This window comes from Vulpes vulpes, chromosome 3, assembly GCF_048418805.1.
Source record: "Vulpes vulpes isolate BD-2025 chromosome 3, VulVul3, whole genome shotgun sequence".
Lineage (NCBI taxonomy): Eukaryota > Metazoa > Chordata > Mammalia > Carnivora > Canidae > Vulpes > Vulpes vulpes.
The window spans coordinates 51547192-51563198 of record NC_132782.1 but is presented as its reverse complement, the minus strand read 5'-3'; the positions used below and the strand labels follow the sequence as shown (position 1 = coordinate 51563198).

General features: G+C 36.1%; 1 protein-coding gene across 9 annotated transcripts in view; it reads left to right on the top strand.

Moving 5' to 3' along the window:
- IL1RAP (interleukin 1 receptor accessory protein) overlaps positions 1–13865 on the top strand; it is a 126684-nt gene extending 112819 nt beyond the window's left edge. For 5 of the 9 annotated variants that reach the window (XM_072752411.1, XM_072752415.1, XM_072752412.1 and 2 more), the window contains exon 11: positions 7829–13865. In XM_072752411.1, coding sequence (XP_072608512.1) covers positions 7829–8547 — 719 coding nt within the window. In that variant the 3' untranslated portion in view covers positions 8548–13865. Of the gene's footprint in view, positions 1–1569; positions 4871–7828 lie in introns of those variants that run through there. The other 4 variants (XM_072752417.1, XM_072752418.1, XR_012000412.1 and 1 more) reach the window with 3 other exon arrangements.
- The last annotated feature ends 2142 nt before the right edge of the window (positions 13866–16007 follow it).

The following is a 16007-nucleotide window of genomic DNA, read 5'->3' as shown; positions in this document are numbered from 1 at the left end:
TTCAGGTGTTTAAACAATATTATATGGATAATGGAGATACAAAACATACTTAAATGTTTATCCTCATTTCAAATTAGCTGGACCACTTATTTTATCTCCTTAGTCATTACCTAGAGTCCCATCATGCCAGTGATCTACAGTGGATATCTCTTTCAGTATCATTTTGCCAGGAAATGATGACTTGATTATACAACGAAGGGACACATTCCACTTATTTTAATGCTTAAAACCTAAGTCACTTACTCATCCATTTATCCGTTCATTCTTCCATTCAACAAATATTTATTATGGTGTAAAAAGTTATATAAAGACATATAGCATAACAACAATGACCCTTCAGTAGGGGTTTGTAATTCTCTGAAGAATCCAGGTTCTCCGTAATTACTCTTGCATCTTGCTTCTGATGGTCGATCCTTGCTATCTGCATTCTCCCTGTTGCTCTTCATCCTCTGTGCCTGTGGGTCTCTTTCCATGCTTACACATCATCTGCCTCCAGCAACGCTGCATGGAGTAGATAATTGCTTATTCCTGGATTCTCCTCCAGGCTGCACATGGAATTTTAATTTGCCTCTGTACCTGTGAAGATGAAGGGGCAAAATGGCTGCTTAGGGGTGTGTCAGAAGCCATGAAATAGCTTTGCATTCCCTGGAGTTGGCTTCTCTTTGAACCTCAGTTAAAGGATTATACAGTCCTAGATAAGCAACCTTGAGGAGATGGATTATTCCCAAGAGTTTCGTGACAGGAACTAATCAGAGCTCTTGACAAGAGAATTAAATTTCACTGAATTTCCATTTTCCCCATTTCTTCTTCTTCTTTTCGGACCTGAAGAAAGCATTTGCCTATTAGTGAAGGCAGACACATCAGCTACCAGCTACTGAAACACATGTCTTCATAGTAATGATAGGAGTTTAAGGAGAAAGATCTAGGGACTAATTTAGGCTCTAGAGTAGAGAGCAGAATAGGAAGTTGAGCTGAGAATCTGATGCCAGCCAAAATGCCATTCAGTTGGCTAGACTTTTAAAAATTCCTATTCTAAGGACACAGTGATACCAGTCTGAGTTGGGTAGGAGCCTGGCAATGGAGAAGAACTTTCAGAAAAATGAATGTTCCTACTCTTGCTTTCCTATGTTAGCGAGAAATGAATTTCCATGGTTTTGACTCTATAGTGATTATCTTTTTGAATAGCCACTGGCTTTAGAGAGTGAATACATGGGTACTGTTGGGGACAAATGTCGCAGGAGCTTATTTGACTGAACTGCAGCGTGCCATGTGTTTTGAAGAAATTGATATCTGTACAACCCATCTATTTCTCATTATACTCGGCTTTGTGCCTGTTTGGAACTTTTGGGGGGTGGAAATGTGCATATAGTTTTCAGTATCTTGAAGGAACATGGCATTCATTGGACAGAATGAGTGGGTCTAAGGATTAAGATGTTGCAAATGTTCTTGATAACAGTTTCAACTCAATTCGTAGGCTGTTACCCTAAGTTCCCTACACTTGCTCCTCAAGCCCCAGGCTTTTGGGGAGTTCTTGGCCAACACTAATCCCCATGGTGTTTTCTTTCTCAGTTGTCACAGATGAGACCTTGAGCTTCATTCAGAAAAGCAGACGCCTCCTGGTTGTCCTAAGCCCCAACTACGTGCTCCAGGGAACCCAAGCCCTCCTGGAGCTCAAGGCTGGCCTAGAAAACATGGCCTCTCGGGGCAGCATCAACGTCATTTTAGTACAGTACAAAGCGGTGAAGGAGACGAAGGTGAAAGAGCTGAAGAGGGCTAAGACGGTGCTCACGGTCATTAAATGGAAAGGGGAGAAATCCAAGTATCCACAGGGCAGGTTCTGGAAGCAGCTGCAGGTGGCCATGCCAGTGAAGAAAAGTTCCAGGTGGTCTAGAAGTGGCGAGCAGGGTCTCTCCTATTCATCCTTGAAAAATGTATGAGGGACAACGAAAGGGGTCAAAGGAACCAAGGGCACTCCAGAAAGGAAGAATTCCTTTTCTTGATTCCCAATGTATTGGTTCACAGACAGAAAAGAATGCTGTTGAAGCCTCCCCATAGGGATAAATCCAGAATGACTGTATAACTGGTTGTTCTGCTTCCTCAGGCAATACTAAGGTTTAGAATTGTGGTGCCACCAGTCTGTCACCATCAGACCGTCTGACGTCACTATGTTCTTCACAGACAAAGACTTGGTTGATGCAAATTTCCCCTTTCTGCATCCTCTGTCCCTGCTCCCACATCTTTAATCCCGCTTCCTCTCTCAATTTTTTTTTTTTTTGATCTTAACACTGTTTGGCAGACTTTTGCTGTGAATTTGAAGACCCCTAAAGATAACTCATCTGTTAGCAAGGTCATTATGAGTCTCCAAGTCATTTTCTTTGTATTTTCACTCATAAGTTAAAAAGGTAATCAGTGCCCAAATGTATTTGAGCTGATAATAACAGGCTCTTTTGCTCATTCTGCTGTGCAGTGTGCATTCACAGCCAGGTTGACACCCACATAGGACACCACGAAGCAGTATAACTGGAAAGTGTTCCTTATGATGTTTTTAAAGGGCTTACATGCATTTTCTCCTGCTAAATCCCTCGTGCCCTCCATCTTGGTCATTAATGTCATATTTCTCAATTTGAAAAACCTACCATATTTTTTTTATTTCAGTAAACTGGATATCTGCAGGTTGACCCATATTTGTCACTTCATCTTCCCTATCTCCTGTACCCTGTATCAACCATTTAGAGTTTGCAGATGGTTCCACACTTGGTTTGGTCTGACAGGAAGCTTCTAATGGTGCTAAGAGAGAGTAAAATAACAGCAAAATGCTTTTAAGGCATTTTCTGGCTTGTGAGAAAAAGCACAAGAACAGGGTGTTCAACTACTTGTCTCTTCATCTCAGCCTTGCTAATGTGAATATTAGGAAAGTGATTTCTCCTCACTTGCTTCTATCTCTCCATTGTAAAGTGTGGAAGTTAGACTCAGTGACCTTGTGAGTTGCTTTTAGCATTAATATTCTGAGAGAATTAACTGGACCACACAGTATTTCCAATATTTTATTCGTGGATACAGTTAAAACACTCACTCCAAACAAGTCAGTCTGAAAAGTCTCTTCCATGAAACTTGTTTCACTTTGTTTTAAATAAAATTGTACTGTTCTTAAGACTTGGAAAAGTGAAAACTAAGTCCAGAGTTTACAAAGTATTGAATATCTATAGTACGTATATACATACATATATATACACACATAGATACATATATGCACACATAACATATATACATATATGTACACATGGATTAAATATGTATATATATCTACATTGTATATATACACATGAATTGGATATGTGTATGTGTATATATGTATGTATGTATATATGCACACACATTTATGTACACATGCATGTGACTTTAAATAGCTATTGACACAAAATATTACAAACCACTGGAACTCTTATCCAGCCTCTAAGTTATGTTTTTACTGTGATTCTTTTGTGTCAATGTTTTCTGTACATTATTTGTAAATTCACAGCTCACAGAGTAGTAGTTGCTGGTTTTCGCCTTCCCTAAATTAATATAAATAACTTATTGCTGCTGCATTTGATCTGGGTGCGGTGGATTCTGTTGGATACAGAGCTCCTATGGTCACTGCTGAGCAGTACCAGTCCTCTGGCATTAATTGATCATCTATTATGTCACAAGCACACACTCATAGAAACTAAACTATGGTAATCTCAGTGTTCAACTACCAGGGAGATAAATCTCTATTTGGACTGTTGAGTAAGAGAAAAAGGAAAATAAAATACTTATAAATAAGCCTGAGTATCCTATGAAACACCATAATTCATAATTTAAGAGAACCCTTATCACAGCATTATGAATGTTAATAAGTAATTCTAAAAGTATCTCCTGCATTCAAGTGTCCTTCAGCAGTGTTAAAGTCCATAATAAATCATTTCTCTATACTGAAATTATATTTTAAATTGAAGAAAAAAAGCTTCATGAATTCTTTACTATAAGGCTATGATATGGAGTCATTCTTCGATCTATTTTTTTTTCTCACTAATGCTTTTCTTTATTACAAACCACAATTACTCCTCCTGTTAGCTCTTCATCCTCAAGACCAGAGGAGAGCTGACTCCAGATAAGCTTGGAATATCAATTGCATGAATGTTAGGTAATGGGGGACAGTCTCCCATCACAAGGGTCCATTCGTTTGCCAATGCTGCATTCTTTTTGCACTTTTGGATTCGATATTTGTCCTAAATGCTTTTGGGTACCCCTAGAAATTTCTTGATATTCCTTTTCCTATTTATATACTAGTATTTGATATTGAACTTTTCCAAATGCTAAAATCTAAAACATCTCATATCCAAATATGTCTCATTCTCAGATAATTTTGTTTCAAGGTTTTTTGTTTGTTTTATATCTCAAAGGATGCCTGATACAAAATTTTTGAGGGAGATGGGTAAATAAAATTTTGAGAGCAAGGAGAAATTGCTCTATAATGCTAAAAAACTAGGTCTTTAAATTTAAAAAAATCTTTTTAGATATATGATATAAAGATCTTCTGCACCCAAGTTAACAAAGAACCATGACATATAAAGTGTCTAATTACATAATCATATAAAATTTATTTAATTATCTTCTGTATTGTAACTTAGGTGATTCCCTAGGATTCTAATAAACAAGTACTCCACTGTGTTGGGAAGCAAAAGCATCACTCCACTTGCTAATTATCCATTTTTTTCCATAGGTTTTAATATTTTAAGATTATCTTATTATCTTTTTTATTTTATTCATAAAGTTTTGTATTTTCATTTTCCATTTGATTTGTAAATTTGTTTATTTTAAAAATAAACCATTTATTTTCAGATTTGAATTTTATTTTGTGCATGTGTTTTATGTCTTTATTTTCATGTTTGGGCATAAGAAATGAGAGTAAGAAGTATTAATGATACACATAAAAATGTTAGAAGTTATATTAGTTAAATTTCTCTGAGAGAAATCTGAGAGAAATAAGAACTTTATATCAAGAACATTTTCTTTACATGTGAATAAAAGAGTTATTTAAATAAAATGAATTGTTCTAGTATACCATGCATGGTTTGTGTGTGTGTGTGTGTGTGTGTGTGAGTTCACATGCATGTGTGTGTGTGTGTGTGTGTGTAGAGACAGAGAAAGAATAACAGAGGAGTGAGAGAACAATGGGTGAGGAGATTAAATGTTGCAGTAGTATTTTTTAATTCACACCTATTCTAAAGTAAAGAAATAGAATTTTTAAAAAGTATTATTCACTTATAAATCCACATTTTAAGGTGATTCTCTAAGGTTACCATGAAGAATTGATTCAATTTCAATTACCATTAGCCCTACATTAGTTTAATATTATGTTCACTAGACATTGAATAGTAATAATTTAACCAGAGTCATTAATTCAAATGTCTACTGTGTATAGACATTTACATAGAGGTATTTTAAATTTTTAACCATACTATAAGTTTGCTCTTATTATGTGTACTTTATAGATGGATGAACTCAGATTTAAAGATATTAAGATAAAAATATAGATAAGTGGATAAACTAATATTTGAATTCAGATTCATCTTTCAAATTTGGTGCCTCCTCTCCGCCCCCCCCCCCCTTTTACTACACTTCATGTTTAAGAAAAAGAGATATTGAGAGAGGTTTGCTGCTGTTGCATACACCAATAACCTAGCTAGAGAACAAAATTATAGTCCTAGTTTTCTTCTAGGTGAATTCCAGGGAGATTATGACTTTTAAAGGTAGGACTATTCTAGAGTATTGATGAATTCTAGATCAGAAAACATGACTTCAAAAATAACTTAGTACCACACAAAAAAATTTGGTCTCATCAGTCTATAGCCATACCTTACTTTTTTGAGCCCAACAGAATAATAATCTAATTTATGACTCCCTCTCTGAATAATATTCAGCATTAAAAAATACCAATTCACATCTTCAACTGCAGTTTTTACAATATTAAAAATATTAAAAAATATGCCATAAAGAATGCAGCTTCCTTCAAAGTACTGTGTGAAGACCCTCAGGTATAGACCATCTCCCATCTGATAAGCATCTTCTCCAGCCATTCCTCAATATCATTGAATTCTGCCATTCATATCTGTTTCTTTAGCTTTGTCCTATTTCAAATGCAAATTTTACATTTTCAGGATGGGGTACCAAAATTAAAAAAAAAAAAGCCATTGAGTCTTTCTTTAGAGGACCTAGAACAGCATTTTATTTTCAACAGTGATATCCCCATTGGAGAGAGTGTAATTTTCCTAATGTGATTATTTTGAAGTAAAACACACAACACACATGCATGCACACAGAATTTGAGCACGCAAAGTTCTTTTTGCTGAAATCTATCAATGTTGCCTTAAGATTATATTGTATTTCTCATGAGACGGGAGAAGCAGTAGATTTTTTACTTTTACATTTTCAGGTTTGTGAAAGGCAGCTACACAAATTCTCAGTAGAACGGGACAAAGCAGTTTCCAACACACACACACACACACACACACACACACACACACACAGGCTTCAAAGATAAATAAAAGTTTAGATTTAACCTCTGAGATCAAAATGAAAATTCTCTAAAGCTACTTTGCACTCTTGACAAAACTAGTTAAAAGGTCTTAAAAATTGAGCATATGTCTCTTCCAATTACTCTTCAAATTCATGTTAAATTTACTAATTGGAAAGAACTAATCTAGTAAGGAGCACAGCTCCTTTATTCTTTGTCAAATTCATAATGATCAAATTCATTGCAAACTTTCAGCTTGTCTTCACAGGCTATAAAGTCTCTCCATCACTGTTTCATCCCTGGACCCAAAAGAGTATATACTCAACTTCATGGCCTGTCTGCGGCACCTGTTTTCAGAATTGTCAATGGCTGTGTTTTACACATTTGGAAATCCTTTCCTTCAGAAAAATCACATTGTTTAAGCCCTTAAATCTCATGATGAGCTAAGCACTGTATTTATCTCAAAGACCTTCCAGTGGAATCTCTGTCCAAATCCACATCAGTTACACATAGAAAGTTAATGCTTTGTCAGAAGTCTTTAGCTAATGAATTCCTGACCATTGTCTATGTTGTTACCCCTTTAATTGATTTTTAGTCTAATTCTTCATACATATACATGAAAAAAGGAAGAAGATTTTAGTTGATAACAGGATCAATACTGTGAATTATCTGATGTTGTGTTCAAAATTCTAAGAATCAAGAGATAAAACTGTGTGGTTCTTAGGAGCTGGTAATTCCCTATTGCTCTTTGCTGATCAGACTATGTCTGGAGCGTCGCGTTCAGTCCTGTTCAAAATTCTACTCTTAGGAGGTACATATATAAACTGAATACTATTCAGGGGAAAATGATAAAAGTGGGAGAAGAGATTTGATACCATGTCTTTTGGGGAATAAGATAGAAATTCTGAAGTTGATCTAAGTCTAAAGATGAGAAGAAAATACAGTGAGGTTAAAATAGTTGTGAAATATTTTAAATATTTGAAGATATCAGATCTAAGACCACCAGATAAAAGTGGCAGGGAAGAATATTTCAAAAAAAAATTTACAAACAGCTGAAATTAGCTGCTTTTAGAGGTGGTGAATTCCTCATCCTTGAAGGTAGCAGAGGCTTAGCAATCATTGATGGGAGTGGCATAAATGAGATTCATTAACTGGGTAGATTATTTTACACTGAGGTACTTTATTCTTAAGTGTTTATTTATTGCCTCTCCTTTGTAGCATGGACAATGATGAACTACGGTACATGTAAGTTTTCACTAGGCATTGTCCTATCTTTCCATTTTCCTGTAGATACAGTGGAAGCAGTTTTTGACTTCATTCAGAGAAGCCGAAGGATGATTGTTGTCCTGAGCCCAGACTATGTGACAGAAAAAAGCATCAGCATGCTGGAGTTTAAACTGGGCGTCATGTGCCAGAACTCCATTTCCACCAAGCTCATTGTGGTTGAGTACCGTCCCCTTGAGCATCCACACCCAAGCATTCTACAGCTGAAGGAATCTGTGTCTTTTGTGAGCTGGAAAGGAGAAAAGTCCAAACATTCTGGCTCTAAATTCTGGAAGGCCTTGCGGTTGGCTCTTCCCCTGAGAAGTCTGAGTGCCAGCTCTGGCTGGAATGAAAGCTGTTCTTCCCAGTCTGACATCAGTCTGGACCATGTTCAAAGGAGGAGAAGTCGTTTGAAAGAGCCCCCAGAACTCCAGGGCACAGGGAGAGCTGCAGGCACCTCTGCAGCCCCAGATACAATGTCCAAGCACAGAGGGAAGCCCTCTGCAGCCTGTCGCTGCTGTGTTACCTACTGTGAAGGAGAGAGTCACCTTAGGAGCAAGAGTCGGGCAGAGATTCATACCCAGCCCCAGTGGGAGACACACCTCTGTAAGCCCGTTCCCCAAGAATCAGAAACTCAATGGATTCAAAATGGCACCAGATTGGAACCCCCTGCCTCCCAGATCTCAGCCCTTGCTCTTCACCATTTCACGGATTTATCCAATAACAATGACTTCTATATCCTATAATACCATGTGGTGGGTGGTGGCTGCTATGTATGTATACCAGCCTTCTTTGTGTCATGAACCTATGGGAGTAATTGACATTTTTATCATCTAATGGACTACCAGACTGTGTCCCCTTTATTGATTTTTAAAAACTATTTATTTCTAGGAGACAAAAGACCTGAGGACCTGAATCCAGAATTATTGCCTCTAACGGCCTCAGAAGAGCACACTCTTCTTGAGCCCTAGAAGGTCAGTATGTGAAAGTTGCCTAAAGTCTGATCCTCTATCTTGCCCAATGGTTTCAAACTGAGCAAAGAATTTAAGTGTGTTTCTTTTGAATTTGTTGATCAACCTCACACTATAAGTCAGTCAGATGTACTTGGGCTATGATACTTACAGGGTATGTGTATCCCAAGAGAGCATTGTGGAAATAGGTTGATTCTGGTGAAAGCTGTGGGACTAATCTCTACTAAAAGCCTACAGTGCATTTTCCCTGGAAGGACCAAACACACTAACAAGGATACATGGTGTTCTGTCTCACTGTAAACTAGTGTTCTATAAACTGCCTAAAGTTGTTAGCATCAATAAAGTTATATTTTTATGTGATTTCATTTGTACTAACAAATTTTTACCTGTCTCTCTTCCCTCTTCTTTTTATGGCTTTTGAATTCACATCAGAAGAATATTCCATTTCAGGAAATCAAGACTTAGTTTAGGTACTAGGAAAGTTTGAAGTGTATCTTTAGTTTCTTTCTAACGTGTATGGAGGGGAGATCTGGGAAAGGACAGAAATAGAGTGAGAAAAATGTTTCCAATAGAATGGAAGTTTACTCAAAAATCTCATATTGTTAAGGATTCAGTGTAGCATTTGGTGTATGTATTTCTTCATCTCATTCAAGATTCTGAGAAGGGACAATCAGTACAAGTGACTACAAGAATAAGAAAGTGAAAAAAAAAAGAGAGAGAGAGAGAAAGAGGCTAGATATAAGGATAATACACATGCTGTCCATCTAAGACTAATGTGTATAAGGACATAGGTATAGATACATATTTTTTTACTTGAAATCTTTTAACACAATCAATCATAAAGGCACATGGCATTTGATCTTCCAGTGAGGGAAATACTAGAGATGATTGGGCCTGTGGGTAATTGAATATTTCTTAAAAGGTAGCAACCTCTTCTCAGCTCCATCATGATAGTTGTCACTCAGGCCCAATGTTGGTGGATTGTCCAGCTTTTCAAAATAATCTAAAAATTAATATTTGTATGTAGTCATTCAATTATGGATTGTCTTAGAGTTAAAATAAAAGAAAGAAAGAAGAACCAACCAAAACACATGAACATGTAGTAACCCGGAGGGCCACTAGTTTGTAATTTCAGAACTAAAGTATTCACCAAAAGAATATATACCTGAGTGGGGATTCAAGTGCCCCTGGCAATGCTGAGATTGAAGAACATGGGCTGGACCTAAAGACATAATGGGAGACTTCTGTTCCCTCCCCACATCAAAAACACCTGAATCCTCAAAATAAGGCTGATATGACCTACCACTTCATCAGAGGATAAAAAGCTAGAAAATAATGTGCCTTCCATCTACTCTGATGGAAGAGTACAGGATCCCTGTCTGGTGAGGTTACTGTAAGAAAATTAGAAGCACAATCTGCTACCCCTGAACAGGAGCAGAACGAAAAGAGCAGAAGACCTTACCAGACACGAGCAGTCACCTACAATACATTAGTGCTCACTGTTAGTGAGCGATGGCCCAATGAGTGTCAGCTTTTCTCAGTCACTAATAGTGAAGGATGGATAGAGAAAGACATTTCATTCCACTACTCCACTTGGAGAGAAAAGCAGAAAATCCCTTCTCTGTTGAAACAAACTATTACATCCTTTTCCTGTTGAAAGAAAGAGGTGGGAATAAGGACACCCCAGAGTAACTGTGACTTATCATGTTGTAATTAAGAAATGACAGGCCACCCTACCTGAATATCTAGCAGAAAATAATTGAGCACAATCCATATTCTATATTGCATTTCTTCTTGAGGACATTAATCCATCCTTAACGTATGTTCAAGAATCTTCATTTGGAAGACAGACAGCAGTTTCTCTCCCAACCTATTAAAAGGGAGTAATGTATGCTGTTCCAAATTCTAAAAAGCGAATGTGTTTACCCATAATCAGTCTTATTCCTTATTAGCTCAGTGTCCCAACTATAAAATACCATTAGAAAAATTGAGAAATTACTTTTGTCATTTATCAATTACTTTTTGTGTGTGAAAAAAAATAAAGGCAATAATGGCATGAGTGGCAAAGGCATGGAAATTAAACCTGAGTTCTTATGAATGAGTAGTTATAGATAACTGTGTTCTCAAAAACTAAGTTAGTTTTGGTCAGTTTCAATTTCCATAACAATATAAGGATAGTGTAAGCAATATAAAGTCATAGATTTTGGCATTAGCTACACAGGGGTCAGAAAGATAATGTACCATACTTTTACTGTATGAAGAAAGGCTAGGCAGTTATGTTATTAGTCTCTGACCCAAAATGCTATGCTTGAGTGTAATATTCAGTGTCATATATTTCAGTAAGGCAAATGTTAAGAAAATTTCCTCATGGGTCATGCATATTCATAATTGATATGATATGATTGCAGGTTAAATGGATATCATTTACATAGAAATATTGCCTATTTAGGAGCAAGAGTTTTAAATCAAGTAGAGATGAATGTGAGTATTGCTTCTCTCTTAATTACGTGTTTGTGGGCTCTCTGAGCCTTAATCTCCTACTAGCTAAAGTGAAGATAATATTATTAACCTCACTGGGTTTTGTGGGCATTAAATGATATAATGCATGTAAGTGCATAGCACAGTGCCTGGCATATTATAAGTGCTTGATAAGTGTTGGCCAATACTATTCCCATAGTGAAATCATGCTCATGGTTGTATAAACTTACATTTGCATAATGATTTATGAGTCACAAACTGATTTCATATGTAGCACTTCTTTCCTTATCTTTCTTTATTTTAAACACTCACAAAAATGCACAAAAGCAGTACATAGCAGGAACATACTACCCAGGTTAAGTGACTTTCTTAAAGACACTCAACCAATTAGCAATATTGTTGGGCCTCTAATCTAGGCTTCTAACACCTGATCCAGTGCCAATTCTGGAACTATTCCTATAGGATTCATGTGGAAGTATTTCTAATTGTAACTATTTAATTTGGACCTTTATACATTCAAATCAACAAGTCAGTTAATGTAAACCCACAAGCAGCTAACTAAATGTCATATCAAATATCTGATGTGTCATCTGGCCTTGTCATATTATGATTTTATATAATTTCATTTTTAATATTATAACATTTGTTTAAGAATTTTAAAAGTAGACCCATTTTTTTTTGTGTCTTCCAGACTTTATGATCAGGTTATAATTTTTCTCTCAAAAGAAATTATTTGTACTTGTCTTAATGGAAAATAAAAATGTATCCACCATTTACCTTGAAAAGCAAATTTAATCTCTCAGCAGTTATGACTTATACTGTGAGGTCTAGTTACCATCTCTTGTAACTAGTAAAAGTTCAAATAATGTATTCACTTCCAGTTTAAAAGGTTGAAGTGATTGGTAAAAACTAATGTGTGTGAAAAAGCCATCAACAATAAATTGGCCTGTTTATAAAGATATAAGAACAGAGAAGGACAATCAGTCCCTACAGCAATTGTTTCAGCTTTTTTTGTGCCTAAAAATTGTTTGCAAGGGGCATCTTATAGCAGAGATCCTGGGAGAAGTTCCTCCCCCAGAGAAGCTGATTTACTGGGTACTGGGTGTTGTCTAGGAGTCTGCTTTTTGATATTGTACCCTTGACATTTCAGATAAGGTACTCCATGGGTCAACTACTACTTGTAAGAATGTTTTCAAACCTTTCCCATATTTTCTATATTATTATTCAGGTTATAAGAGGAGAAAAGCTTTATTAGTGGTCCAGGGCTTCTCAATGTTTGTTTCTTGATGCATCCATACTGGAACCATTTTGGGTTCATGTTAAATGCATATTTCTTTTTTTTTCATATTTCTTGACCTATCTAAGAATAACTAAATGAAGATACCTAGAGTGAAGCAGATTTGCACTTGGAATAAACTTTCCAGATAATTCTGATGCACAAAAAGTTTAAGAACCATTAATTTTTATCTCTAACACCTCTTTTACCCTTGTAGGCTCTGGTTTTCTCCAGCCAAGGAGGACAACAAATCATCCTTTTAACAAAGTGTTTGCAGGCAATAGATGAAAATATAGGGCATGCTTGAGTTGCCTTGGCACAAGAGACAATTCTATAGAGGAGTTATTGGTACAGTGTGTTATGAATATATGAAGCATCCAACACTGACATTTGGAATCTGGTAGGATTGTTGTAGTCATCACATGTATTAATCAGATTCAGATAACCTATGCTCTGCTAACAAATAACCCCAACATTTCAGTAGCTTTATATAATAAAACATTTTGTTTATGCTCTGTGTCCAGATAGGGGCTTACATTGTTGTAGTTTTGCCATCTGAAATGTTTGGCTTCTAAACTTCAGCCTAAATATGACACTTATTACTCTCACTTAGAATCGATTGGCCAAAATTAGCGGTGAGTACTGATCTAGTCATAGAGAAGGTGGGAAAATGCATCCTTCCTGTGTTCCTGGGAAGAGAAAAATGACATGGAACTTGGTGAACACATAGCATTGTCTTTTCCTAATAATGTGATATTGAGATTGCTTGAAGAGGCAAGAGAAGTACAAATGGAGTTATGTTATATATTTTGATAAAGAAGAAATGGAAAGATCTTCCTGCCAATACACCTGCCAAGGTGTCAAATAGTTATGAAAAAATAATGTACAGAATTGAATAGGGCTTGTCCCTAATTTTCCCAGAGGGAATTTGTTGAAGGTGTGCATATTAATTACAACTCCTGGTTGAGGAAAAGCATTCTTAAAAATTAGCAATTTTCTGTATTTGGTTAATTTCCATTCAGTGGCTTTAGGTAATTCTCTAAAAATGTGATGCTCAAACCATCTGTCAATGAGCCATTTCATTTTTGAATATCCAGGGAGCCTCAGAAGGATTGAAGACATTTAGAACACAGCAGAGCATGTAACACAGTCATTAGAAAGCCTCCCTTGATCTATTTATCTGAAGAGCTAAAACGAGGAATTCGCACTGAACATGCTAGAGCTCAGATGAAGGAAGAGACAAACGCTGTTGTGGATATTATGAAATCAGTTGCTATCTATGCTTCTTCTGTCTCTACAATTTGGATCCTCTGTATTAAAGATTTGAATTTTTATGACATGTCTAATGTTGTGAAGTGTCATTTGGTCATGAAGAAATCTCTCTTTGGTGGGTGAAGAAATTTGCTTATGGAGCCTGGATGCATACTAACAAGTTATGATACTAAACAGAGAAAAAGTTGGATTGCCTAGTATAGTGAGGAGATTGTTGACATACTCAAAATTCTTTAGAGAATAATTTATGAGGTTTTTCTCTTGGATAATACAAAACACTTAATAATATTTAAAAACAAAAAATTGGCTCTTTGAAATGGGCTCGTAGAAAGAAAGCAGAAAGATTCCAACTCTGAATTCAGATCATGAGCTATTTTTTTAATTTATCTTTTTGTATTGTTTTATTGGAGTTCGATTTGCCAACATATAGTATAACACCCAGTGCTGATCATGAGCTATTTTTATCCTACTTTAGGTGATAGGAATTTTAATACTCTATTGTTTTACTGAAAAACAAACAAACAAACAAAACAAGATCAAAGGTGATATGTATTTCTTTATTTTTCATTTATGACACAAAGCCAACCTTAACAACTTATTACTTTTCTATTGTCAAAAACTATGCTACATGCTTGCAGTTAATTTATAATTCAATATCATGTTTCAAAACACCTGAGGCAAGTGGTTCTTATAAAAAATTGCACATATTTCAGGCCTATCTCACATTACTAAATCTCCCAAAATGATTTAGATGTATACTCTTCTAAAGCATAACTGACTTAAGTACCTTTACAATATTTGCAAATGTTTCAGTGAAAAATCAGTGATGACATATTATAAATTTAGAAGAAAAAAGGTAAAAGTAACTCTTGATTTTTTAGACAATAGTTCTTTTCTTAAGGAGCAAACCTTAAAACTCATTGCCAAAAACTGGAATTTGAGTCCTTCATTTTCATATTTTGCTATGAAATTACATAAAATATGAGAAAAATAAACTGCAGATTATAAAGTTATAGAAATAATCAATGTAGTTAATCAACTGGATAGCCAAAAAAGGCTGGAATGCTAGTATTTATTACATCCTTGTCATTAGTCATCTACAATAGGACAAAGTGTTCAAGGTACAACAACTTGGCTATTGGCAAAGACAATTAAATGACTTCTAAGAAGAACCAAAAGAAATAAAGGAGAATAAGGGAAGCCATTCACTCATTTACAAACCTCAAACTGTAATGTAAAAGAGAAGGGAGATCCGTAACAATTCCCAAATATCAGACTGGACAGCTGAAATGTGGAGTGTCAAGGTTTGAAGAATAAAGCTGAATGGTGGTTTCTGTGATAAGGGCTTTTGATATCATGGAATCAAGAGACCTGAACTGGAGTGCCAGTTCTCTTTACTCTGTGATTTTCAGACACTTTTGCTCTCAAATTCTTAATTGTCTCATATATTATATGGGTATAGTATAATATCTACCTCATTAGACTGTTAAAAGTGTAAAATCATATAATGTGAACTTCTAACATCTGGAAATTACATGCTTGGTAGTGATATGATGATGATGAGATGATGATGATATGATGGTGGTGGTGGTGGTATAAAAGAAAGCTGGGGAAAAGAAAGAGGCTCAAGAGAAGTTCCCTAACCTGTTATATACTGGGCTACTTTCCAGAGCATATAGTCTATCTTTCATACCTAAAAATGAAAGAGTAAACAATACAATTTCACACAACTCTAAATGTTGAGGACTACAAAAAAAGACTCTGAAAAAGTAAACAGTTTTTGAAAACTGCACCTGTTTTGCACTGCCATAGATTTTACACTGTTGTAGATTACAACACTGTTTCACACAGTTGTAGATTAAGACAACAAATATTGATTATCTGACATTTTCTGTGAGTCTGGGTCAAGAATTCGGGAGAGGCTTAGCTGGGTGTTTCTTACTCAGAGCTACTCACAAGGTGGCTGTCAAACTGTTGACCAGGGCTATGTCCCTCTGAAAACTTGACCAGGCCTGGAAGATCCACTTCCGAATGTAGGCACATTAGTTTTGGTAGGAAGCCTAAGTGCCTATTCATACGAACCTCTTCATATGGTGGTTGAGATCCTAGTGACACATCAGCTGGTTTACCCCAAATCAAGAGATTCCAAAGAGAGAAAGAGAAAGGAGGAAACCACAGTGCCTTCAAGACCTAGTCTCCAAAGTGACAT